We start from the raw sequence: 25,886 nt of genomic DNA on the forward strand, positions 1-25,886 counted from the left end.
ATGAAATAACGCAGTCTTGCTTAGGAGTCCCTGAGAACCTGGGGTTAATTTCTACAGCGAAGCCTTAAACTTTTCTAAGTAGCTGCTTTGCTTTTATTTGACTTTTTTAGACCTTCACACAAGGACAAACAAAAGTGCAGCAGGGTTTCCCCATTGACATCACAGCCACTGAAATCAGGGATGACCTTTAAGGCTGAACACACACAAGATTTGAGTCTGAACATACGAACCTCTATGAGCTCCATAGCTGGGCTTCTGGCCAATCCGTCTCAGTTTACTTGTTACTGAAAGGTAAACTGAAAACAACTTTAAATAAGCACAGCCTGGAGAAAATTGAGACATTACCCTTACTGAATTTTCCCCACTTGAAGTCACAACATGTAAGAATGGGAGAGAAAATTAACACAGTGTTGATTACTTATTTCTGTAGCAGGAGTATAATTTAGTAAACAGATTTATAATTTTACAGGCATGTGCCAAATATTTACCCCGAGTTACAGAAAAGTAAACACCTCTGTACTTATGCAACTTATCATCTCGTGTAACCCAGTGATTTATTTAGTGGGAGAACAGGGGAACAGAAACAGGGGATTCCCTTGCCTTCTCATTGCTAGTACTTAGCTGTTTGCAACACAGTAATTTTCCTCAAAATGCGATTCCCAGAGGTATATTTTTGTCCCATTTGATTTTCTGAACTAAATTAAACAATCCCTATACAGAAAATACTGTATCCATGATCTTCCTATTGTTCATGATTTGGCAGGCGGGATTTTTTTTTTTTTTTTGTAAATGCACTGAACAAAACCTACACTGTGTCGCTTTATAGACTCTACCTAAACAGCTGTTATCCTACATAGCAGAAAAGGTACAGTATTGGTAAAGACCTGTAAAAACACTCAAAATGAGTGGGGAAAATTAACGTACGCTATACCATCTAGACAAAACCAGAAGTGAATGTAATGACCAGCTACAAGTCTTGCAAGAAATACTTCAAGACTTCTGGTTTCGTACATACAATTCAGAAGCAGGACCAACTTTCAGTTTCCCGAGGGTCTAATGCCTGCCTCATTTGGGAGAGCGGAAAACGTGTAACTCGAAATAGCTATTACTTCTTTAGCTTCGTTATTAGAAATCTCTGTTGCGTTGCTCACAATGACAGGTTTATGCCCTTCTGCTCAAGTAGTAGGAAAGGCTGTACATAATAAAATGTAAATGAGGTATCAAAGAAATAAGAGAGGAAAAACAATCTGACAAAAATCGCAACAGACAGACTAAAGCAGTGCTGAAGGTACACAGCCAAGCGCTTATACGTCAAGTGATTCGCAAAACCCCAGCTTTTCTTCTTTGTGTGCACGCACTTGGATGGAGCGTTTATGATAACTTTCTGTTCTTCCCAAGCGACCACACAGGAAAAAGAGAGCAGAATTAAAACTGCAGGGACAAAACACATTCTAGCATTTTCTAGCATTAGTTAATGCTGTAGCAAGTCGGTACTATGTTTTATTTTTGTCATATTACCATCAACGCACTTCGTTGGTTATGGCTAGTCAACGCTTCCTATTTTAAGGCCACACTTTCAGTTACTCCCAAGTTTGCCCAAAGCCTTTTCTTTGGAGTATGATTACGTATACTGCGCCTCCAGCTGATTTTTAGGAAAAACAGAACAAAAAATGACTCAGTCATTTCTAAGAATCATCATGGGGAACATATGCTGCTTTAATTATATTCAAAGAATTCTTAAAACTTTTATTAAGAAACGTTTAACTTCTTTACATTTCAGAAGCAGGGCCATGAAATTTAGCACAGAGGCTGTGCTGGTGGCACTGCTGGACTTTTTGCTCTTCCTTTGAAAAAACACACATATCTGGGCATGTGCTGAACCTTTGAAAAGCCTGAACTTACACACGCTTGCCAGCCTCGCTTAAGTGGCCAAAATTTTCAGCTTTCTCTCCATTGCACATAGTGCAGAGAGTCAGCAGGGTGGTCCCCGCAGCATTGCCAGGCTGCCACACACTAAAACTGAAACAGGGTAGGTTATTTCTCCTCTGGTTTCAGGATTCTGGGGATTTTTCCCTCCCTGAGCAGAGAATAAAGTACCACCCAGTTCAAATGCAGAGGAAGCAAAGATGGATTTGGGTAAGAAAAGAAGATGTGAGTTATCAGAGAGAAGGGAAGACAGACAAGAGTCTGAGATCAGATGACATGAAAAGAGATGAGGTGTAAATAAGAAACAAGGTTGGGTAAAGAGAGCAGGATGATTCAGTCAGGGCCTTCCCAGCAAAGAGGAACTGCCCAAGGACAAGCAGTCCCAGTTTGATTTTCTTGATTTCTATCAATTTCTTGAAGGTCAGACAGCTGAGAGGTCAACAGGCTGTATCTTCTGGAGCAAGAGAAAAGTCAGCCCCCAGGCTACTGTTTTGCCAAGATCCCCCCAGAAAAATACACAAGGTCCAGCAGCCTGGAGCCTTGAGCCGCGCTCAGAGCTTGGCACCCCAGGGGCAGATGATGGATGAAGAAACCCTCGGCCACGGGGAAGGGGAGCCCATGCTGACCACCAGCATGCTAGGAGTCAGCAAGGAGCGCTCAACAGCCCCCCGCTCCCCTCCTTCTCAGCTCCGGGCTGGAAAACACCCCGCTGTGCTCTGCTTAGTCCAGCCTGGCCCAGCAGGATTGGAGGAAAGGCAAAGCAACGGCAGAGCTGGCCAGGAAGCAAGGGGCCGCGGCTGGTCCCACCAAGCCCTCCAGGCCAGCGGTCAGGGGCGGCGGGGGGCACAGGGCTGCGGCGGTGTTTCCCAGCCGCTCGCCCTCAGAGCACTGTGGCGGTGCAGTCACATGCCGTCACCGTCACAGCACACGCAGCTCTCGGCCCCCAGCCCGCCCCTGCCACGGGCCTTACGGCAGGAAACCCTCCCCAGCGTGGGAAGCCTGGGCCACAGCTCCCCTTCGCCCCGCCGGGGAAAGGGCACGCAGCCCCCACAGCTGCTCTGCAGTGGGCAGATGGGAGGACAAGGCTGCAGCCCAGTGGGGTGGTCCTGTGGGAGAAGAAGATGCCTGTTTTCACAGGAGCAGGTTACTGCTCAGAGCAAGGTGCCCCCTGCAGCCGTTTGATTTCTTTTGGGGACCGGGCACGGAGTACCTCCAGACCAGGGGGGTTATCAGCCCTTCGGCCGTACGCAGATACATAGCACACTACAACCACGGCTTTTCATTTACTGGAATACTGCCCAGGACCAGACTCTTTAGAAGAAGTGCAATGAGGTAATTGCAAAAATACAGCTAGGAGTTTTTGCTTGGGTTTTTAGGCTAAACAGCTTATGTCACCAACTATTACATAAAGGCAGTGTTAATAAACCCCCTCCCTCCCAAAGTCAAGATTAACAATTTCAAGATACTTTTTGCCTTAATGAGTAAAAAGCAAAGGGGGGGGGAAAAAAACACCTAAGTATTCTATTACTTTCTCTCTCAGTTTCTACAGGGACATCTATTGCAACAGCAGAAGTGTAGGTGACTTCACATTAACTGTTTCTTTGCTTATACCTAACAAGTAAAACCACAGGAGACGTCAATTCCTGCAGTGGAATTTCTTGCTCAAAGTTACTAACCATACACAATTTCAATACAGAGCTCCTCCTCTTTAAGGAGATTGATCATGCATCCCTCGCCCCTTCCATCTGGACCTCCAAGCCACACATACAGCAAGCAGCTAAGAAAGCAGACAGAAAACAGCAAAGTTTGCAGGAAGTCAGATATCAAAGAGCCTCCCTCACTGAGTCTTTATGCGTGAGTAACTTTCCTTTCAATCATTTTAACAGAGGACTTGCTCCATAAACAAAGGAAAACATTTAAGTTGAATTGTAGCAGTTTGAACTTTATTTAAAACAGCTGAAATCTAATCTGCATACTCCTGGGGCAGTAGCCAACTTCTGCAACATCCAGGGAAACTCCAGAACAGTGATGTCACTCTGCACTGGGCCAAGCGTTGAGTCAGGGTATGTTAAGATAAAGCATGTAATCTCACCTATGCTGGATCAAGTCCGAGAAACTAGTAACCTAATTTCTTCCTAAACATTCTTCTTAAAACCCTAAGAGTGAGGGGGGAAAAAAAAGAAGTAAGAGCAATTAGAAGATAACTGCAAAGCAAGAGTAAAAAAAAAAAAAAAGATATCTGTGTAAAGGCCTATACTTTGATATCCATTAGCTAGGTTAGTTTGAGACTAGTTGCATAAATGCATGTGCTGACATGGAGGTTAAGGGCAAAACAGCCCTTAACAGTCTTGGAATACTCCAGTGGAAGAATTTGTTTAAAAGCGTGGTAATATTACAGGGTTGTAGACTACTATAAAACACTCACTTTCCATATTTGCTTTGCTGTTTAGCTTATCACCTACTTCAGCTTTAATTCCTTCAAATTCATGATGGATTTTTACTTGGACAAGTGCTAAAGTTGTATACATACTGTAACTAGTACACAGACTTGACAATATTTAAATACCATGGTTTTAACACAGGTCACAAAACTGAGGTAACTGTTTTATAAACTCAAAGGGTAGTTCTGCTAAAAGCCACTTCAGTAACATGGGTTCCCTTTCTTAATTTTAACCTGTGGCTAAACCTAAGCCTTGCAATCTAAGTTTAGGGTTTTTTTTTTTTTTTTTGAGGGGAGAAGGAAGAATAAGACCTCTCAAACCCACTAAGGCCAATTTTCTAAGAGATAAATTTCACTTGAAGCAAGCTGGAAACCAGAGGTAATAAGGAAAAAACCTAAGTATATTGTGATAAATAGAGTCATGCTTTCTCCACAAGTTTGGAATACTAGCAGTAGGGGGAACGCTAGAGAATGAAGACCTTACAAGATACGTGCCTCCTCTTACTCCTTTACAGTCCCCTTTGGTCTTGTCACTAGGGTTTTAGGTGGATGCTTAAGGTGATCAGAGCTCAGAATTGCTGTTTAAGTCAAGCAACTCATTTTAAAAGAATTCAGGGGTATCTGTCGTCCACATAGCAACTGGGGCTTTAACTGTCAACGCAGTTTGCAAACTGCACTATTCAGAGGGTGTTAATTCAAAAGCTGGAAATACTAGAAGCAGGAAAACAGTGTTCCTAGTGTCCTCAAATTTACTCTAGCATATTATCATCATTTTGTAGAACACTTTGTGGCACTGCCCCCACCCCTTACATTTGGTTTAGTTGTTTAGGTTTAAGCAGATCCCATCTGCATTAAAAAAAAAAAAAGAGACTGAAGATTTGAAATTTCTCTTTAGAAGATAGTATTTTACAGTACATACAAAAATACTCTGGAAAAAACATACAACTTCATTTACAAAAACACCAAATTATAAAGAAATTACAATTGAGAGATAGCATAACATTTGTTTCATATAATGATAATTTCTCCCCACCCATCAAAAAACCCTAATGCACTTAACTGGGTAAGCAGTGTTATCAGTTTACAGAACCAGACTTAAGACTACTACAAGTTCTCATGTAACCATTTAGAACAGCTTTCAGGGTTTATCTGAAACCACTTTCTGCATGCCAGTCGCTTTCAAGACTGCAGCTTGCAGGTGGGTAGTAGTGTCACAACAGCCTCGGCTGTTGCAATGTTTAAGTACATCTTCAGCTGTGTGTTCCGAGTTTCACTTTACTATCCAGTGACAACAAAAAAACCCCTCAAGTCTCATGCCGGAGCAGTCTTAAGACGAACATCAGGTAACATGGCATGGGACATCTCTATCATCTCCATACCTTGGTAGCATCCTCTGCTGCATTTTCTTCAGTATTTAAATTATTTATGGGCCTCCATGGGAGGCAATACTTGTGTAGTGCATAGCTGTGCTAGACAGCGGAAAGCTACTAGCTGAGGAAGCCGAGCACCATTGTGACAGATGCACTGGAGCGCATGTGCCAAATGGGAAAATAATTTAAGATAAGAACAGTATATGCACATGAACTAGGAAAGCCCAAATGAATACAAGCACGTTCATACACACTTGAAACCAGAATGTGGTTGCAGTGACTAGTTAGCCCTGTTTACATACATTCTGAATCCAACTCACAGGACAGGTGATTTTTTGTGGCTTTTTTGAAAGCTGTTTCAGCTAGTGACAGTTAAGACTTTTAAAAAGACTAATAAGGATAACTGTTACAAGAACATGCAAAAAGGAGTTCAAAAGGAAGCAAGCATCTAACAATACTGTAAAATAAGACCATGATTTTAACTGGCCAGTTGCAGTATGGCAACAGTAACCTTCCATACTTTGTTAGTAACTACAATACATGTTGATAATATATGGACCGCTCCAGTGATTATCATCTTTACCTGAAGAAATTCTGGTTACCCATTAAGGGTAAGTTTGATGGATCTTTTAATAATACGAATACTATTTGTTGGAACAGGAGATGAAGAATCTGGTAGTTCTTTACTGGAAAGCCTCTACAACACACAAAAAGATGCCACAAAGAAAAAAAGGAACTTTTAAATTCATTAATTCAGAAGTAGCAGCAGATAAACCCTTTCCTAGCTGAATATAACAACATTCTTTATACTCCAAAACCGTATGGCCTAAAACCAAGTATTTACAGAGAAGGATTTTTTTCACCACACTACTTGTTTAGTTACAACCAGTGTACAGAGGAAGGGCATTTTCCCCCTTTGCACACATTTTCCCCTTCTTTCCTGGCATCAATTGAGATAATTATATTCCTGAGGGGGGAAATAAGTTGCAAGTTGCTCAACAGCTTAATAGAGGAAGCTACCATTCTTCTCAGATCCATGGATCAGGAAGACAGTGTCTCTACTGTCCAGATTACTTCCAGTCTTATAACCCTCAATTTCACAACATTTTACATGACACAGAAGAGTTAGAGCCACTTACACACTTCAAAGCTTCCAAGTCTTGTCACAGAAACCAGTATACAAGTATTTAAGATAATAAGAGCTCAGATCACCCTGTGGAAGGATCTGCAAGGAGTACAGATCTTTTTGCTTAAGAAAAAAGCAAATCAGGAAACAAACCGTGTCAGTGTGAGTGCACTGAAACATGGTTTTGCAAGTTCAATAACTTGGAAACTTTGGCTTCCCTTTTGTGAATAAACCTGGAAAGTTATTAATCAGCTATTCAATTTGGTGAAAGCACGATAGGCAAAAGCTTACCAACTGCTTAGAACCACCAAGTTTACAGGGATTAATAGTACATAAGTCATTGTACATAAAACGAAAATTCTAGTTTTGCTTAACCTATGAACACAAAGGCACAATAAATACCTGTGATCTTGTTGTGGTCATAACTGGAATCAGCATGGATTTTCCTCCAAGGACACCCTAAAAAAAGCCAGAAGGGATTTATTAGGTAGTATTGTCAAATTCATTACTTGAGAGACAGCAAGATCTGGCAGCTGGCATACTTAAAAACTAAATACTTACGTGCATTGACAACCTCCACCTCATGTGTTTTTGGTTTTTTTTGTTTTTTTTTGTTTTTTTGTTTTTTTTTTTTTTTTTAAGCCCTATAAGCACACATATAGCATTTCAGGTATTTCAACCTTCACTATACACACAAGACCACATCTTGATTTGAGGGTGTGCCCTCAAGAGTTTATGCTTCAGTAGCAAGCCACACTAGAGCTCTTTATCCTCCTTCTGAGAGGCCAAATGCTTTAGTCTTTATAGCAGTTTTAGTTTACATCAGTGAATCAAGTGGTTTAAAATAAAAAGTAAAATCTGATTCCAGGCATGGCAAGAAGATAGATACTACCAAATCATCTAGTAGTAACATTTAAAAGATAGGTCATACAGGTGTAATATTTGGGAAGTGAAGACTGAAAGAAGTTAAACTAAAAAGCATATTTTTGTTTACGTCACTAAATGTGTAGAGTATTTGTGTGAGGTAGTCTAGGCACTAGACCAGTCCATTCAGCTTTTCAGTTAATCCACTGAGTAATAACCACTTCAAAATTACGTTTTCTGCAGATCTTCCCCTGACATCTTCTGGATTGCCATCATCTTCAAAAGCTGAATCCTGGCCAGTTAACTAGAAGAACAGAATACAAAGACTCAAAATAATTGCTATACGAAAGTTACCTTCATATTTGGGTACAGCTTCCAGTCAACACATTAAATGTATTAGTGGCCATTCTTAAAACAACATTTAGACAAGACTACCATCACCACAGAGGAATCTCAAACCTGTCAAAAAGTCTTACTACCCAAACCTTGAAATCTGTACTTGAAATATTCAATATAGATAACAGTTCTGCAAGTTGATTCTTTACAAGTGTCAAAACTGAGTTTTTTCTAGTTCTTCTTTGCCTCTGCCTCAAATCAGAGGTCAAGCTGCAAGAACAGCTATTTAAGGAGATTTTTATATAGCAATAAAACAAATCCAGCATTAATCTAAAGCTTCCACAAAACCAAGATTTAACAAGCAACTCCACACTGTCATTTTCAGCAGTGGACAGCCTATTGAGTAGGCCGCTGATTTCTAAAGCAGCAAAACTATCAACAGGCATTCAAAAATCATCTGCCAGAACAAGATTAGCTCATACTTCTACATTTGTAAAATTCATATCCTCTTCATTTTGAGATAATTGTTTTCTGAATTGTTTTAAGAACTGCTTCCAAATGAGCCAGTTCATTCAGCAATTGGTCAATGCAGTAATATTTAAGTACAGCCGTATTTAGAGACCCTGCCACCAGACCAGAAACAGGCACTAGCACCAGGTATGGGGGGGGGGGGGGGGGGGAAGTTGTTTAATAGCTATACATTATATCCAAGACAATTTCTCATCTCTACTTCCTAGTAAAACTATTATGCTTAAATTTAGATTCCTGAATCCATTTGGCATGTATATGTGTTTCTTCTCAGTTATTTCATTCATTCTACCTCAATAATTAATACTACTTCAAACCCTCCCTGGCCTAGCCCCCCTTCCTTACCTTTTCTCCATTGATTGCTTTTTTGGGGCATGCTTCCAATGTAGGTGAATGAGATCCTTTAGATGTCGGTGAATAAGGGCGTTTCGGTGCAGCATTCTTCGGATCCGTAACTGGAGTCCCACTGAATTCATGTTGTCCTTGGACAAAACGTGCTCTGAGTTGAGAAATTGTATCATGTCCTGGAACGGTGCAACCAACCGCAGGTCCTAATGTTCTTATTGCAACTGTAGTGTCCATTTCTGTAGGAGACACTGAGCTTTTAGAGTTTGGCCATGAAATTAAAGACTGCATTCCACCCACTACTTCAATACATACTTGGATCAATAACAGGAATGGAGAGTCCCTTAGGCACAGCTATGTGAGCCATCTTCTCTCTATTGTTAGCGCCATTAGACCTCTCATACACAGCATTTCTGTAAAAGTCAGACACCAGAGTTATAAAACGCTAGTTTGTAAAATACTATATATTTCATTTCCACAAAGTTCATGCAAGGCAAACATCTACCTTCTTAGCTCATTGTCACAGCTCTACTAAACAACACAAACTCACAGGCAATCTAGCACAAGATCTTCATTTTGCTGAACTTCAGACCGCGACTTTAAACTTAAGCATTTCCTTTAGTGAGTCTCTATGTACTGGCACTGTTTTCCAGCTTAGTATACCCAGCACTCTGTGCTGCTTTTAATGAATGTATCTGCTCTACTCATATGTGCACCCAGGTTTTGGGTTTTTTTTGCACGCTACTCCTACAGAACCAAACAGTCTGAACACAGCAGGCATTACACATTTGGTAGTATTGGGCTATTACTCTTGAGATTACATGTTCCTCCTGTGCTGAAGTAGCTTATGGACAAACAGACTTCCCAGGAAGTGACCGACACTTTTACTGCCAGAGTTCTCATACTGTTCCACTAAGTCAGCAGCAGCTCTAGTGTTTCCATGATCAAGATCAGCACTCCATTAGAACTCACTACTGCTCAGCATTAAGTTCATACTTTGTTAGAAAGAACAGTTACCTACACATAAAATACTCCGGCTTCAAGTTACACACTAACCTAAAGGGTTTTATATTCAAGACCAAATAATTTCTCTGGCATTAAGTTCTTCTTCATTCCTACGTGTTCATGTACTTTAATTTTTTCAAGGATTTCTTTAACCTGTCTCCCCCCATGTGCCCAAATGAGATGCCAGCTTTGTTCCTGAAGCCAGTAGAGCCCTCCACATGCTTACGATCCACATAGATTCAAAGAAGAAATCCTAGAGCTCATTCACATTGTGAGTCAGTTAAAAACAGCTTCTTCACAGCTCTAAGGTTACGGTGCTAACCTTTCTATCTCTGCTGTAGAGGTGTCCAATTTAGATATCTTATTTAATGAAGAGGAATTATATGGTGTTCTGGAGTCCGTGTCTCTGGAACTGTCCAAACAGCTTCCATCTGAAGAAGTCCTTTTGCACTGAAGTCCACTAGCATTTTGACTAATATCTGGCATGCTTTGCTGAAACAACAGTTAAAAAAAAAAAATGAAGTCTTCAAGTAATTATTAAAGCAGAAAAAAAAATATTGCCAGAAGAGCCAAGTTTTTATTATACCTTCTTTCTTTTCTGTAAGGTTTCCGCAGGCAAAAAGTAGTGGAGATGCTTTCTCTTCACATGAGCTGCTTCAATCTTCATACCTTCCTTTAGCACATTAAGGTTGTTAGCCTGCCTGTAAACTAGCATGAAATTTAGTGTTGTAGCTTAGTGGCGATGTTTGCATTAGGTATTTGTCAAAGTTACATACAGTTTCTTTAGAAACAACAAGCCTTTAAGTCTGTCCAGCCCAAACGAAGAGCAAGAAGTTTCCAGCCTAACTGAACACAAAATGCTACCCAAGCACTCCACACGTAGTCTCAAGATGATGAATGTGACCCAAGATGCCCATTTTGCATCCAGTACAGACCAGATTCATAGTAGCTATTTAAGTTCAAATATGCATTTATGTGCTCAGTTACAGCTGTGGTTTGCTAATCATGCAGCTCACATCCAAGTTGGTTTTAACCTGAAGGAGATAACACTCCTTACCCATTAGGGTTCTGGTTGAGAATATATATAGAGGACCTTCTCAAACAACCCAATGTGCACAGCTGATGAGAGACCAGACAAACCTTATTCAAGGTTCAGACTAATTTTTTATTTGATATTTACAGTGGTGATTGTGGTTTTTTGTAACAGTTCTGTAGCATCATATATCTTCTCAGGAGTTTAGATGTTAAAATTCTATCTGTCCAAGAACATAAGAGTGGATTTTAGGGACATCTGACTTATCAGAATCCCTACAATTTAAACAGGTTTTTCTTAACTGCCTGCAAACAGCCTTTTATGCAACTTTAAAATGCTATACTAGCACAGCAGTTATTACAGAATTAAGTCACATTTAGATAAGCTTATCTAACAGGCCTATCATGAGCATAACTGGAAATTCAGCTTACTAACATACAGAGCGGGAATCAAAGTAAGGACAGGCAACAAAAAGGCTTACAAGTCTTTCTACAGGAGACATAGAAGTGAAATAAAAGCACAAATATGAACGTTCCCACCAATATGAACAGTTGCTTCAAAGCAAATTCAATAGTGTTTTTATGTAAAAGTGAGATCAAGCTCACTTAACAAAAGCCTTCTGAACAGTGAGCCTTATATTCTTGAGCCCATCAACTTGAAGTTAATCTTTGCCCTCTAAAAACATTCTCTCAAAGTCAAGGCACATGATAAAAGCTTTCTTGCACATAACTACTGGTCACTCCCACATTTGCCAAAGGATTTCACACCTCTCAAGAATACCTTTTCTGTTCAATCTCTCTGGATTCAAATCCTGTATCTGAAACATACTATAGGCTGTGCTTCACTAAGACCACACAGCTATACTAATAAAGTATGTGCATAGAACTAAAGGATTTAACATTAGTTCTAGCCTCTTAGTACATAAACCTTGTTGACATAATTTACATTTGCCACTACACTGAAACACAGTGCCACTGGATGTAATGTACAAGACAAGCATGAGTACAGATAACAGAGCAAGTCTGAGGAAGTCGCCCCACCTGGCTGGAAACATAGACAAGAGTTTTGATGCATTTTTTCTGTGCTTTTTTTATATCTCAAAGCATGAGCTAAAAAGTTCAGGTTTTACTGCATTTACTCATGTTGCCCGAGCAAGACAACACACAGCTCATGCTAGTACTATGGATAAACCCTTCATCAGTGCAAACAAACATTTAAAGGAGCCCACTGTTTAGAACTCTTTGTCCAGACACACTTGTCACTTCAGAAGAGTAACCTTAGTTCCTTGTTAGTTCTTCATTACGATAGCTAGGCCTGAGCCTGACAGCACACATGCACTTCTGAAAGGCACAAGAGCAGCCAGCTTGGGAAGAAGTAAACAGATTATGGAAAAGACCTATACTTGTGAACGACTCCTCACCCCCAAGCCCCTTTATTCTAGCATCATCTCACAACCCTTGCAATATTACTTTATTTCTACATCTATCAAAAGCAGTAACGGAAGATGAACGTGAATGTGTACATACAAGACCGCATGTAATTACAATGGGACAACTCACTGACTTTCAAAGTTCTGGGATCATATCATGCACAAACTGTTATTTTGGAAAAATAGTGTCAACAGGCATTAACAACTTATTTTAGATACAGTTAATGCCCACTTTCAAAGTTCAGCAACTGACAACTGTTTGTGACAAGTGTAGCTACACCCAGTAAATGGACATCTCCTGGCTTCACATCTGACTGTCCGCTTCATGAAACGCGGTTCCTTTGTGAGTGTGTTTACAATGATCTGCAGAACTGTTATTTCACATATGGTATATGATTGTAGGACACACTTTTGTTTCCAGATGGACTTGCTATGTCAAAATAGCCTGTTTTTAAAGCTAATCTTCTGTATGTTGCTCTCTGTAGAAACATGTAATAGCTAATACCAGAAGGAAGCACAATTCACTTTGGGAAGCAACTGCCACTAGAATAAAAAAATGACACCCTACAAGACTAGAGCAAAATAGAGGCTTACCTGTATCTGTGAATGACTGTATAACATACGTTAAGTCAATGTTAACACTTTCTGTATTTTCCACTTTCCTAAATACGATTCCAAGAAACCACATTGACACATATCCACTCCTAAAAAGACAGATTCACAAATCTATCACTTATGCACAGTTGTTTGGATGCTAGTATGTACTTTCAAGAAGGGATTAAGCAAAACAGTTTAGTTGTACACAGCAGTTAAAGATTATAGTCAGCCCATACTTAAGTTCTCAAAGTACTTCTCTCTGAAGTTCTCCCGTCTTTAAAAAGATCTTACATGCTCAGAACCTTACCTGTCAGAGCTTGTACCTACAAAATAGTAGGTATGTAACTGAACATCTCTCACAGGTGAGCTGAAGTGAATGAGTATAAACAAGTTACAATACATTGGCTAAACTATTTCAGAAAAAATAGTGAAACTCACTGTTTACGGAGATCTTGGTTGCCAGGGAAAGACTGCGGCTTTACATGTGCAATAGTTATAAATTCATTCCTCTCCAAGCTTCCAACCAGCACACGAATTTTAGATTCGACAAGGCCAATCCTAATAAGAACCAGAGATATTTGCTCATTTTAACTGTATTCAGCACGTAGTTATATGCCTTTTTATAATACAATGCTAATACGAAAATACGAAAATCAAAAAGTAGCAAGTTTCATTCAGCTGAGCAGATTCTAGACTTTTATATCACACACACTGTAATTTGAGATGATTCCAGTGACATTTGAGCTTTAAAGTTTCCAGAGACGGAGGTAGATAAGTTTAACTTGTACTCTTAACAGTTCAGATACAACACTTCAACCTATAGCCTATGATGAAAATATCAACAAGAAGCAGATCCCAGCACCTCTGGCTGTATTTTGAAGTGCAGCAAAACTCCTTTTTACCCCGAAGATCAAGGAGAAGAGCAGTTTAAAAAGGCTCAGTTTAAAAAAGGCTCAAGCACAACTGTTCAATTACACCTGAGTAAAGATGCAATTCTTCCTGCAGATTGATCACCGAAAAGAGTTTACCCTCTTCTAGCCAAATTGAAAAATACAGTTCCTTTAATAAGCAAATGATCTAGTCACGGTCTCATCAGAAACTTACCCAAGAAATAAATCATGACCACAAAGACTTTTCCTTTAAATAAAGTACTGGCATTTTACCCTTTTACCTAAAACACTGCTAACTTTGAAAGCAGTCAGAAATCTGTATGTTCTTCCAAAGTATCGTATGTTGATGAACAACAGAGACATGCTATCTATTCCCAAATCCATGCAAGAGTTGAACTAAAGTTGTTCTTGTAGCGGACAAACTGAAGCAAGTTTGTCTTCTGCTTTTTAGTTTTCCCAGATGCAAAACTAAGCCCCATTTGCCTCCATTTCCGTCACTGCAAAAACATCAGCTTTTACTGGAGCCAGAACTTTCCTCATTTTTATTGTGAGATACAATAAGCTTTGTTCACTTAAAAACATTTCACATGAAAGGTTTTTTGGCTCTCAGCCCTCTGCCCATAACTCCTTGTTGTATACGTAACTGTGACTGACATCAAGCTGACATCAAGCCAATACAATTTTCAAGTGAACCTATTAGAAAGTTCAGGTAAAAGGTACTACCTGTTAGAGCCATTTTTAAACATTAAGGAAGCTGTCTTTTAGAGATAGCACAAGAATTCAATTATTTGCCTTAAAGCGCAAGCCAAACTTTGAAGTATAACCAAGGTGCCCTCAGAACAAGGGTCTGTTACACAGAGCTCTTTTGCTTGCTTACTTGAGCAAAGCAGGCAAAGTACTCATTTCTTAACAGAGAATACCATTGCAAAGTTAAGAACGACACACGCATTACAGTAACTTAATTCCTCACCATTTCCCCTTATTTCAAGATTCACAGCACATTCACATAGGTTAAACAAGCTATTATTGCCATATCTCCCTTGAGACAATGACAAACATCATGTCATAAGCAGTCATTTCCTCTAACTACAATTGAGGTGGTTCTCACATTAAGTTTCACCAAGTAGATCAGCTCTCCTACAATTTACCTATCCACTACCAAGAGTGCTGAAGTGATCATTTTCAGCACTAAACACAAGATGTCTGAGCACACTACTAGACTAAAACTTAGTCAATACAATTTATCAGCATTCAGATGCTCTGCACAGACTGTCAGGTTTCACCCAGATTAAACAGCCTTGTGTCACTTCACTGGAGAAAAGTAGGCTCGGGAACAGGCTGACTACATAACCCGAGCAACTTAGCATTGAGTGCAATCTAGTCCTAAATTAAGTATTACATCCACTAAAAAAAAAAAGTTATGAAACCAAGTCTTTGAAGGTTCTAGAACAGTGGTCTTCAAAGTGGGGGGATGTGTACCCCAAGGGGTGCACAAGACAATCCATTGGGGTCCAGGAAGAAAATATTAGAACTTCAGTAATGTGTGTGTAACTCGTAAATAAGTAGATATACATTGCAAGTACATGTTCAAAATTGGGGTTTTTTGCTGATAGGAGTGTGCAATCAAAAAAGTTTGGAGACCACTTCTCTAAGTCAGTAAAAGATGTAGCTCTCCAGTGTCCATTACACATCTGATTACATCATGTAATCCCCATTTGCTTCAGTCTCTGCAACAAGGAACATCTTCCTAACTGAAGTAGTGTTGGGTAAGCACTCCTTGCATCTGCTTCTCCAGATGACGCAGAGCATCTGACCTTCATGCACACTAACCCTCTTTGTTCCTTCTCATCATGACTCCGATCTTTAGGTTGACTTCTTAAACACCAAGATTTATGTCAACTTCCATGCACAAGAAAGCTTTTAATTTTGCTGAACTGTCTACTTGTTACTGTATTCCATGCCTAGTTGCGCAGTTTAAAATTAAAGTGCAACATTGAATTGAGTTTCAATTCTGCATTGAACCCGCATTTAAAGCAAGACTTACCACTTTAAGTGATGTTCTTCAGTAACAGCACTAGCAGTCAGCACAATATAATGTCTAGAAGAAAAGAAATATACTAGCTCAGGACTTTATCTTCAAGTGAAACCAAAACTGCCTTAAGTGTATAGAATATGACTTCCAGACAAGACAGATTATATCCTGTATTCAGCACAGTATTAACTGAAGAAAAACCGATTGCATCCTTTAGCATTGCATTCTGCTGTATTCTAAATATCATAGTTTATTTTTTCTAATAGAAACAGTGTCAGCGGCATAACACATACAGTTTTTCTATCTTCCCTGTACTTATCCTTACCAAAATTCATATGACAACCTCCAGTTTCTGAAAAAAACAAACATTAATGCCATCTTCTATCTAGACTGCAAATTGAAATTATTTACTTACTGGTTAGCATAGTGAGTTTTAAGTTCAGACAACAGATTTCGTACGTACTTGTACTTCTGAAAGAAGTTCAGTGGTTCAAAGAGCTTTGACCAGTCTGATTTTCCTTGGAGAATCTCATTTGTAACTGTAAGACCTACAATTAACATTGAAAACCTTATTACCATTTTGTTTAAGACTAGCAGAGCATGATAGAAACTTTACAAGATAAAGGTTTTGAACAGTAATTCACAGATCAAAAAGCAGGAATTCCCTTGACACAATGCAGGTCTACTACTACAGTTCATTGTAAAACTGGTCCCTTCTCGCCTGCAACAGGCGTACTTCCCAGAGACCTATTCTACCTAAAGGGCAGAACACCTTGCGGAATATAACCGATTCAGATAATGTGGTTTCATATAGCAAGAATTATACTTTTCAATCAGTTAATAAGCATGGAAAGAACTTTACCATGTTTGAACTCCTCTATCATTACCGCTCGCGTTGATGTAGACACGTTGTATGTAGAGTTCTGCTGTGGGTAGGCTGGGGTGATGATTGGCATTACGTGGTATCGGTCTGATGGGTTCACCTGTGATATTAAAACAATCTCACTTTAGCATCAGTTTAGGTTAGAAGAAAGTTTAAAGGCTTCCAAATTCAATTTCTACATACCCTAGGGTCCCACACTGGTAAATTAAGATTGCTCTCTTCAGGTTGTTTCAGCAATACAGGATTTGGCCACTCCCTATATAAGAAAAGCCAGTAACTAACTGTGTTTAAAACTCTGCCATGTAATTCAGGGTAGGATTGAGCATTATCGATTTAAATCTTATCTAAAGAACTGGCTCTAGAAGTGTTACTTTGTTATGCAAATTAAAATAAACAACAGCTCTTACCATTTTGAAAAAACCAAGAAGAACTTGTTAACAAGAGTAGAAGCCAAAGCATTTGGATAGAGTTGACATGTCCTTGCTACTAGCATTGCCCAGGAAACCCCACCAAGAAATCCCAGCATGTTGGAGTAAATGCCACGTCCTAGAAGGGATACATTGTAGTTACCCTGTAGTCTTTCAATATCCAAGTACATTCCTTCAAATTTACAGCACCAACTTCACAATCTATAGAATACTTAGTACACTTCAGCCTCAAAGTCAGTTATTTTTGCAGTACAATGAGGCCAAAAGCGTTGGTCCTTACAGTGATGAGAAAAAGAATCATTACCACTCCACTTCCCAAAATACTGCTACCCTGAAATTTACCTACACTGCTACAACTACTGCTTCACTCCAACTTCCCTTAAGAAAAAAGTTCTGCTATTCTTCTAGCGCTTGCGCTAGCCACAAGCGCAAACGGTATTTTCTTATTCCTTATGTAGCAAGCTTTTATATTTAACTTGGCATTTTTATCATTGGTAGTCAGGTTCCTGATAAGCAATGCAGCACCTTGTCTTGTAGGCACTGCCCTCTCCTCCCCACTCTACCCCCATTAAAAACACACAAAATCTACCACGTGAACAGACCTTGAATCTAAACTAAAACTGGTTTTAGTTTAAAAACTGTCATTTAAACAGCTACCCAAAGCTGAAATACTTCTAATGGTCTTATTTTTTTCACCCTGAGGTGCCTCTGAAAAGTTTAAAGATCATGAACAATCACATTACTCACTTTTTGCCCATAGTTTAATCGCACGGAGCGTGAGCCGGAAGTTCTCTTTATTTGGCACTAGATGTAGTATTTCATCAGTAACTCTGCAGCCTGTAAGAAAAAAGTACAGAAGCTCCTAGTAACAGGTACAAATCAGTTTTATGCTGTACTGGATCAATAGCTTACAGTTTAACATTCAAGTCTATGAAAACAAGTTTGGATTACTTGCTTTGTATTACCTTAAAAATTATAGATTATATATAACATTCAGTATCACTTCAGGTAACTAGTGCCCTCAACAGCTTTTTTTATAGTTTAGACTAGAGCCAACAATTTTTAATAAGTCCTTTCTAAAGGATTCCAAAAGCTAGGTTTCTTTCGACAGCCAGTGTTAAATTGTGAGCAAGTTAGGTTCAGGTATTTAAAATTTTTTTTTTTTTTTTTTAATATGAACTATCACACATTCTTCTCTATCAAGTGCTCTACCTATTCATCTGAAGCAGTTTCTGTGGCAAACTGGAACAATGCACACACCCTGATCAAAGAAACATGAGATACAGGCCTGTGTAAACACACGACTCCTTGAAACATCTAAATTTAAGCCCACTTGCCACCTCCTCAGATCTCAAGTATACAGGAGATCAGTTTCTGCATCTTGTACAGAAACTTGGGTTGTGTAATGTGCATTCTATACCAATTTTAGTAACACTTTCTTTTTCAAGATGTGTAAATATGCTTACCATTTAAGCTCCGTATACATCTTATATCCAGGCTTCTCAGACGCGAGTCATCTCCGAGATCAAGATTATCAGAAACAGTTTGCACAGACAGTCTTGCAAACACAAGATCAATCTTAAGAGAAAAAAAGTGCCAGCTGTGACTTAGAATGCCACACTGTTTGTAAACAGCACACTGGGGGGGGGGGGGGGGGGGGGGGGAGGCAGTTAGTCAAGGCTAAAAAGAGCGGTTAACATTTGTATTTAGAATTATGGGACTATAGATACATCTCTCAAGAGATTTATTTGCCAGAAAGCTCAAGAAAATTGCTGGAAGTTCCATATTTTATTCACAAAACCTTCATTGCATCCCCCCTTTCTAAGCTAGGGAAAGGAAGGTTTTGGGTTTTTTTTAAGTTGAAAAGATACTCTAAACTTAGATTTTCTATTAAAAGGCAACTTAAAATTCATCATAGAATTAAGACATAAGTTCAATCACTTCAACTATACTTCAGCGAAGGAGAAAACATTTTCTTTATGCACTAAGCCCTTTCTATCCTGAAGTATCTGGTTTTTAGTACAGTCTGAGGCAAGAAAATGATTCTGTGAATGTCTGTACTAGATAAAAGCCACAAAAAGGTCACTGAATAAGTGTCTTCATGATAGTGATACCAAGCAGTAACTTGCTTAGGTACTACAGCATACAGGTCTTTATTCACTGTATAAGATCTATTCAAGATACAAGGATTTCTGCAGCTGACAAACCTAGGCAGGAGTCAAACAACTACTTTTCGTTTTCCCCATTGTTTGTCTCATAACCTCTTCATTTTTAATTTGCAACAAAATATTTAGTCTGCTCACATGATTCATACATTGACCTACACTATATGCAGCCCTTCGTAGAAAGCTAGCTTCTTAGAGCTAAGAAGAGTTAGCCAGGACACTGCCTCTACTTCCCCTCTGCGCAATCCTTGTGAGATAAATGCTATTCAAGTAGTCTACCCTGGCAGGTTTAGAAAAAGATGTCCCTGATGTTCCCATGCCTGCCAGGCTTCCTAGGGGCTTATTTTCCTATAAGCTCCCATTCTACTACAATATGTTCTCCTGGAATAGGTTGTGGTCCAGCTGTTCAATTACAGTTTCCTAAATATACTTTAGGATACCAACAACCTTCTGAAATAGCACAGTCACAGGTCCCTGGAAAAGGTATCGTATTCCAAAGCAAGAAGAAAAATGTACTCACTTAAAGAACAAAAAAAAAAAAAAAAACCCCAAAATACTTACCTCAATGCCATCAAACTCAAATTTGACAACTGGCACATATGCATCTTCAACTGCCTGTAAAGGAGAGGATAACTGGGTAAGAAAACATCTTCTGCTACTTTAATGTTTTTCCTAAACTATTATACAGAATTTACACTGCTAAACTACTCAGCATAAAGACTGAGTTGCTTCTGAATCAAAAGAATTGCTAATAAGCCGCAAGCAGTATAGTACTAATACAGTACTATCACTACAGCTGATCACGTATTGTAATGAACAAACGGTGCACAAAGAGCCATCAGTACCAGTGGTTGTAAGGCACTTACCTTGGTAGTGAGGAAGATAACTAAGAGGTTTCTGTAGCTATCTTCCTACCTGCTAACATCCAGAGAAATCTAAAGAATTCTGTCCACATTTGACAGTGCGCACTAGTCTCCTGTATTTTTATTTTCTACCATGCCTGAGATGCTATCAGCTACCTTATGGGACAGTTTTCAATTGTGTAGACCACTTGTTAGAACTGTAAAGCAGCCCACTGAGTCGCTTTGCAGGCAACAGGCATCTTAAATGAAGGCTCATTAGCTATGCATATGAAGTCTTTCAAAATGTCTGCACGAGGAAGATTAGACTAAGGGAAACACTTCTCAGGAGTGCAGTTTTACATGCAAGGTACACAACACATGCACCCGAGGGTGATTTTACAAAGCAGTTTTGTATGTTCACAGCACAGCTCCTATTACCTTTAAGTAAAGCTGACAGTGCGCATCCCTTCCGCAAAGTCGCAGGCTGAGTAGCCAGAGAGGAACATGACCAGAGATGAATGAATTAGGGGTCCTAAAGTACATCCAGAGGAACTCCATGGCAAAGGTACTGACAGAAGCCCTTCCACATCACATTCAACTTCCTTCATTTTCAGGCTGCCCCTTCCTCTTCCTGCATGCAACTACCTTATTTCCAAGCCCCTTACTACATCTATGACTAAAGCAAGGCTCCTAGGGACAACCTTGCTTTTTGATACAGCTGACTCATTCCCAAACCATGGGTGGGGTAGAAGTGTACCACAAAGATTCTTATGTGATGTACAGTCATTGGGGAAAGGAACCAAAAGCATGACTTCAACATCTTCATGCTGCATAAAAATAGTATTTTAGAAGGTGCTCAGAAACATTTTTTTATTTTGGCTTGTAAGACATTCACTACCAATATGAGTCTTTAACATGAATATTCTTATTGTAGAATTTGCACAATCTATCCAGGAAAGAGCTTACTCACTCTTAGATTTTTTATTTCCTCCTGATGTTTTAGTTTTTCAAAGAATGACTGAAAAAAATCCGATCTTTCCACATGTCTAGGAGCAACACAAACAGCATCGATGTCAGCACCTGCAAAGAGATTCCATTTCTTCTGTTACTGTTGGAAGTCACTGTCAAACATTAGAACTATGACCAGACAATTAAAGTTCTACCTTTAGTGTGTACTCCAAGCCTGTAAGAACCAAATGTAAATATTTTGCCACCAACATTCGCTACTGCTGAACGGGGAAGATTCTGTGGGTAGAAGAGAGAGTTCACTTTAGAATACAAGATACACATTAACCCATGTGCAAGTTCAACTACCATACAAGTTATTTAGACTACAACAGCCTCCATAAACAATGCCTTCTCACTCCTGTACTGAGTTGTTAGTCTTAATAGACTGATACTGTTTTTTCTCAAGTGAGCACTTGCAACTCAAAAAAAAAAGGATTAGTAATGTAGCAGTCCTTTCATTAATTTACACAAATTAAGACCTATTATTAGTCTCCCCTGCAGCAGAGACACATAAATTAACACAATCTAGGAGCTATACAAAAGGCAAAGCCTCGTGTAATAATTTCAAACTAGACTGAGTGCTGTAGGCTGTTTGGGGCAAGATTAGTGCCCATTTACCATCTATCTCACCCCACAATAAGTTGTTTCATCTTTGTTATCTGCTACAAGTCAACTGACAGAGCCACTTCACAAATTTATTCAGTGCCCCAAAGACTTCAAGATCTTGATTTGAAGTATCTTTTATACCTTATTTCAATCGTTGTTACTATAGCTCTACTTGATGCTTAAGAAAGTTAAAAGTTGAACTTCAGCATAATCCTAGTAGTACAGCCTTCAGAAGAAATAAAAAGGCTCCAGCTGTTACGATAAGAACATATAAAAAAAATCCTTACCTTGCTCTCGCCAAGCTCCGAAATCCATTCTTTGACCAAGTTATTCAGTTTACCAAGAACAACCAGTCTGTAAAGAAAACTCACATTAAGTTTGCCCTAAAAAAGCCCAAGAGGTCAACAAATTTTACAGTCTTGTTATACCTGTGATTCAGTTCTTCCTCATCTTCAAACACCCCAAATGGCTTCATTGCTTCAACTAGCTTCTGAGTATGAATGCGATCTATATCCTTAGGAGGAGCCAAGCTAATTGGAGAGGTAATTCCATAGTGCCTTTGAGGCTGGTTCTGCAGCCTAGAAGTACTGTGGGAGAAAATAAAATACTGAAGACTTCACAGAAGAAAAAAAAAAAAAAAAAAAACAAACTTACTGGAAAACACCCTTGAACTTACAGGTTTTCAACTTATCTTCTGCTCTTTTATCCAGCATTCACATAAATGAGAAAAAAAATCCTGCTTATGAGTTTTAGATAATTTGACCTAACTTAGAAGTCACAACTACTTTTTTTAAAACCATTTGTGCATATAAGACAAGATCCAAGTTGCTACCATCTTAATACAACTTATTTGCAGTGCTCTAGACAGTTAGAACTGATCACCAGGAAATGAAAAGGTTTGAAATCCACTAAGGGTGACACTACATACAGCAGAAGTTTTAGACATATTTCCGTTTCATATCAGTTTTGATTTAAGGATATTCCCATCAGCTTCCTGCTAACGTTAAACAAGACAATTTAACACTGGCTTATTTTAGTTAAATGTATTTGCTGTGCTTCTAGTGATTCTGGAAGGGCATTATACTTGATTGTAGAGGAAGGACATATAATGAAGTGGTCCGTTAAAACAGAGTTGATGCGGTAAATTCAGTATTATCTTGGTTTTGTTTATGGAAGAGTATGAATGAAAACATCAACCAATCTGCAGCTAATGTTGCTAGGAGAGCCTCGTGCTCATAACACAGCGTTCAATTTTTATAGTTCGGAGGCTTAGCTGTACATGCATCCGTTTTATCTAAATCCAAGAGATGTATGTCAGCGTACAAAGCAGCACTAAGCTCTGTTTGTAGAGGGTGCTCAAATCTGGCTTAGCTAGCTCACTGCCCAGTTAGGCCGAGCAGGACACCAGGCACCTGGGTTTGGAGGCCCACAAGGTTACTACCCCTGGGACTCCAATTACAGCAAGGCATAATTTTCACCTCCAACCCTCCGCTTGCCCTGCGTGTTTACACTTGTTTGCAATCAGAAGCAGCACAGGACTGACACGGCAGGACAACATTAAATTAAAGGCAGCATTAGCTTTTTTTTTTTTACACCATAGAACTCTTGCTTTAGAAAGGGAAAAATGGAGGAAACACCCTACTTTGCATTACCAGCTGAAACCACGAGAGAAAGGAGTGGGACAGGAGGTAAGAACTGTGCTTAATGGATCAAGGGTCTTGACAGAAGCACTAGTAGCAAAAGGGGGAGACACATTAAGAGGTCTATACAACTCATCATGCTTGTCAAAGAGTCCATATCCAGACCCCAAGGCTAAAGGGATTAATTATGCCATTATTCCAACTGGATATTTTTCTAACTTCACATATGGACAACTTCAAATATTAGCTGGGTTAGTCAAGAGATGCTTATAACTGTTGAAGGTATCTGACCCATTTCGGCTGGAATGCAGTTAGGAAATGCTCAAAGGACAGCTTCAACATTTCATTAAAAAAACCCCCAAAGACAGATTATTACAACTCCTCATTTCTAATTGTTGCCTTGACTTTTCCATTGAAGGAAGATGGATTTCTCTCTCTCTCAGAGTAGCTTTATCCAACAACAGATGTAGCTTTTAGTCATCTAGGGGTCTTTTTTCCCCTCCTCCTCTCTATGAGCTCTTTTTCCAAACTTTCTTCTATGTATTTTCCAAAAAGCTGGGGAGATATTAGGACTGTAGTCCTATCAACTAGTCTCCTCAGTCAGAATGGCTGTTTACTTACAAGCGTAACTAGGCCTTAACCTAATTTGCCTTGTTTATAGGCATCGTCGACTTCCGCTTCACACATAAAAATATTCATAACAAATATTTTCCTTCTTATGATATCATTTTCATAACAAATACAGAAGGAAAGCCTATGTTTAATTGCTGTGCGTTACATCTAAATCAAAACACCTACAACAGCAGCTTCCTACATGTTTTACATATTACTTGCATTGTACAACTTGCACTTCAGAAAGTTTGCATGAAACAAGAATGGGTTTTAGACTTTGCTAGCATTCAAGATCTTTCCAGTGTACAGAAGGCCACCACCTGCCTTTCATTGCCCCATTCTTTCTACAGAGACCGTAATTAGAGACTCACATAAAGGACAGTATCAATTAAACATATCAGATGTTATTAACATCAAATTCTTTTAGTCAATAATAGACATTTTTCAGTTGCTTGCACGTATTACTGAACATTTGATCTCACAACTTAAAAGTTGAGGAAAATAGCACTTGGAAAGTTTTATTGAAAGAGTGACTTACGCCCAATACAATTTGTTCCCCTTTTAGAATTAAAAAAAAAAATTTACTTCTCTCCCCCTCAAGCGTACCAGACTGCCAGCCATATACAAAGAAGGGATCTTAAGAGATGCAGTAGCATACATGGGATACTACCTATTCATCCATCAGCCTTCTGTTTAAACGAGAAGTCCGCTGCAGTTTAATATTTTGCCAACTCTTGCTACGATTTGTCCACCACAGTGGACAGCTCCAACATCTTTCTGTTCTGATAGATCCTAGTTTTATACAAGAAGTTAACTTGATTTGTTCCAGGTTTTGTCACTTATTTATAGCTCCACAAAGCTGCAAAGCCATTTCTCCTGCACGCTCTGAGCGACAACGGGTAAGTTAACACTGTGACAGCTCAGGGAGCTGCCTTTGGCCACCAGCGCAGCGCATGAGCGTTCCCTGCGAACGCGTTTCTCCGACTCAGGAGGTCAGCTTGCCTTGAGATTTATCACTCCAGCCTCTTCCACCCTCACCGCTTGGGAGAAGGAATGACTGGAAATCAGCTCCTGAACCACCAGAATTGATAACGCAAAATAAAACAAAAAAAAACCCCAAACCAAACCCAAACAACCCCCAACCCTGTCACCTTCGCTGAAATAACACTAGCTGCGCCTTTTGTCCCTATCCCACAAACTCGTGCTAAAAAAAAAAAAAAAAAAGCCTGCAGACGCCTGCTGACAAGTTAAAGCACCTTGTTCTTGACGCCAGCATTCAGAAAAAGCCACTTTTTCCCCACGTTTAAGCCGGGTAACGCAGCCCGAGACCAGCGCAAACCCTCCCCGCCGGCAGCCTGCGGCCAGCCACACCGTTACTAGGTGACGGCGACAACACAAAGACACATAGAACTTACGCAAACGACACCAAAACCAGAGGCTCCGGCAACCGGGGCTAACCCCACAGAGCCCTTAACCCGTGCCCACACTCCCTGCCTTCACACGGAAAAGGTTTATCATTTATTTTAAAGAAGAGTTTTCCCTGACGGGAGGGGGGTTCCCCCCTCACCTCGCGCCCCCCCCTCCTCCCCCGAGGCCCACAGCCTCCCGCCCTGCCAGGCCCCTCAGGGGGCTGCGGCGGGAAGAGCCCCTCAGGGAGACGCGGGGGAAGGAGGAGGGGGCCGGGGCCGCCTCACCCGCACGTCTCCTTCATGGCCCACACAACGCAGCGCACAGCCCAGCCCGCAGCTGCCGCCCAACGGCTCGCGCCCCTTCTACCCGGC

General features: G+C 39.9%; 1 protein-coding gene across 2 annotated transcripts; it reads right to left on the reverse strand.

Moving 5' to 3' along the window:
• Positions 1-146: 146 nt before the first annotated feature.
• On the reverse strand, positions 147-25,886 carry PAPOLG (poly(A) polymerase gamma). 2 transcript variants are annotated; one of them, XM_075496971.1, is made up of 22 exons: positions 25,800-25,886; positions 22,282-22,440; positions 22,141-22,207; positions 21,403-21,484; positions 21,210-21,319; positions 19,959-20,012; positions 18,699-18,810; positions 17,980-18,069; positions 17,212-17,350; positions 16,988-17,060; positions 16,784-16,904; positions 16,385-16,469; positions 15,934-15,987; positions 13,438-13,557; positions 12,997-13,106; positions 10,527-10,648; positions 10,263-10,432; positions 9,251-9,348; positions 8,936-9,174; positions 7,959-8,030; positions 7,265-7,321; positions 147-323 (listed from the first exon to the last, which is right to left on the reverse strand). In XM_075496971.1, exons 1-22 carry the CDS (start codon positions 25,814-25,816, stop codon positions 309-311), a joined length of 2,166 nt encoding a protein of 721 aa, XP_075353086.1. In that variant the 5' UTR covers positions 25,817-25,886; the 3' UTR covers positions 147-308. The 2 variants fall into 2 exon arrangements, with proteins under 2 accessions (XP_075353086.1, XP_075353085.1); XM_075496970.1 differs by lacking the exon at positions 147-323 and adding an exon at positions 5,307-6,433.

The sequence above is a fragment of the Mycteria americana genome, chromosome 3, assembly GCF_035582795.1.
Source record: "Mycteria americana isolate JAX WOST 10 ecotype Jacksonville Zoo and Gardens chromosome 3, USCA_MyAme_1.0, whole genome shotgun sequence".
Lineage (NCBI taxonomy): Eukaryota > Metazoa > Chordata > Aves > Ciconiiformes > Ciconiidae > Mycteria > Mycteria americana.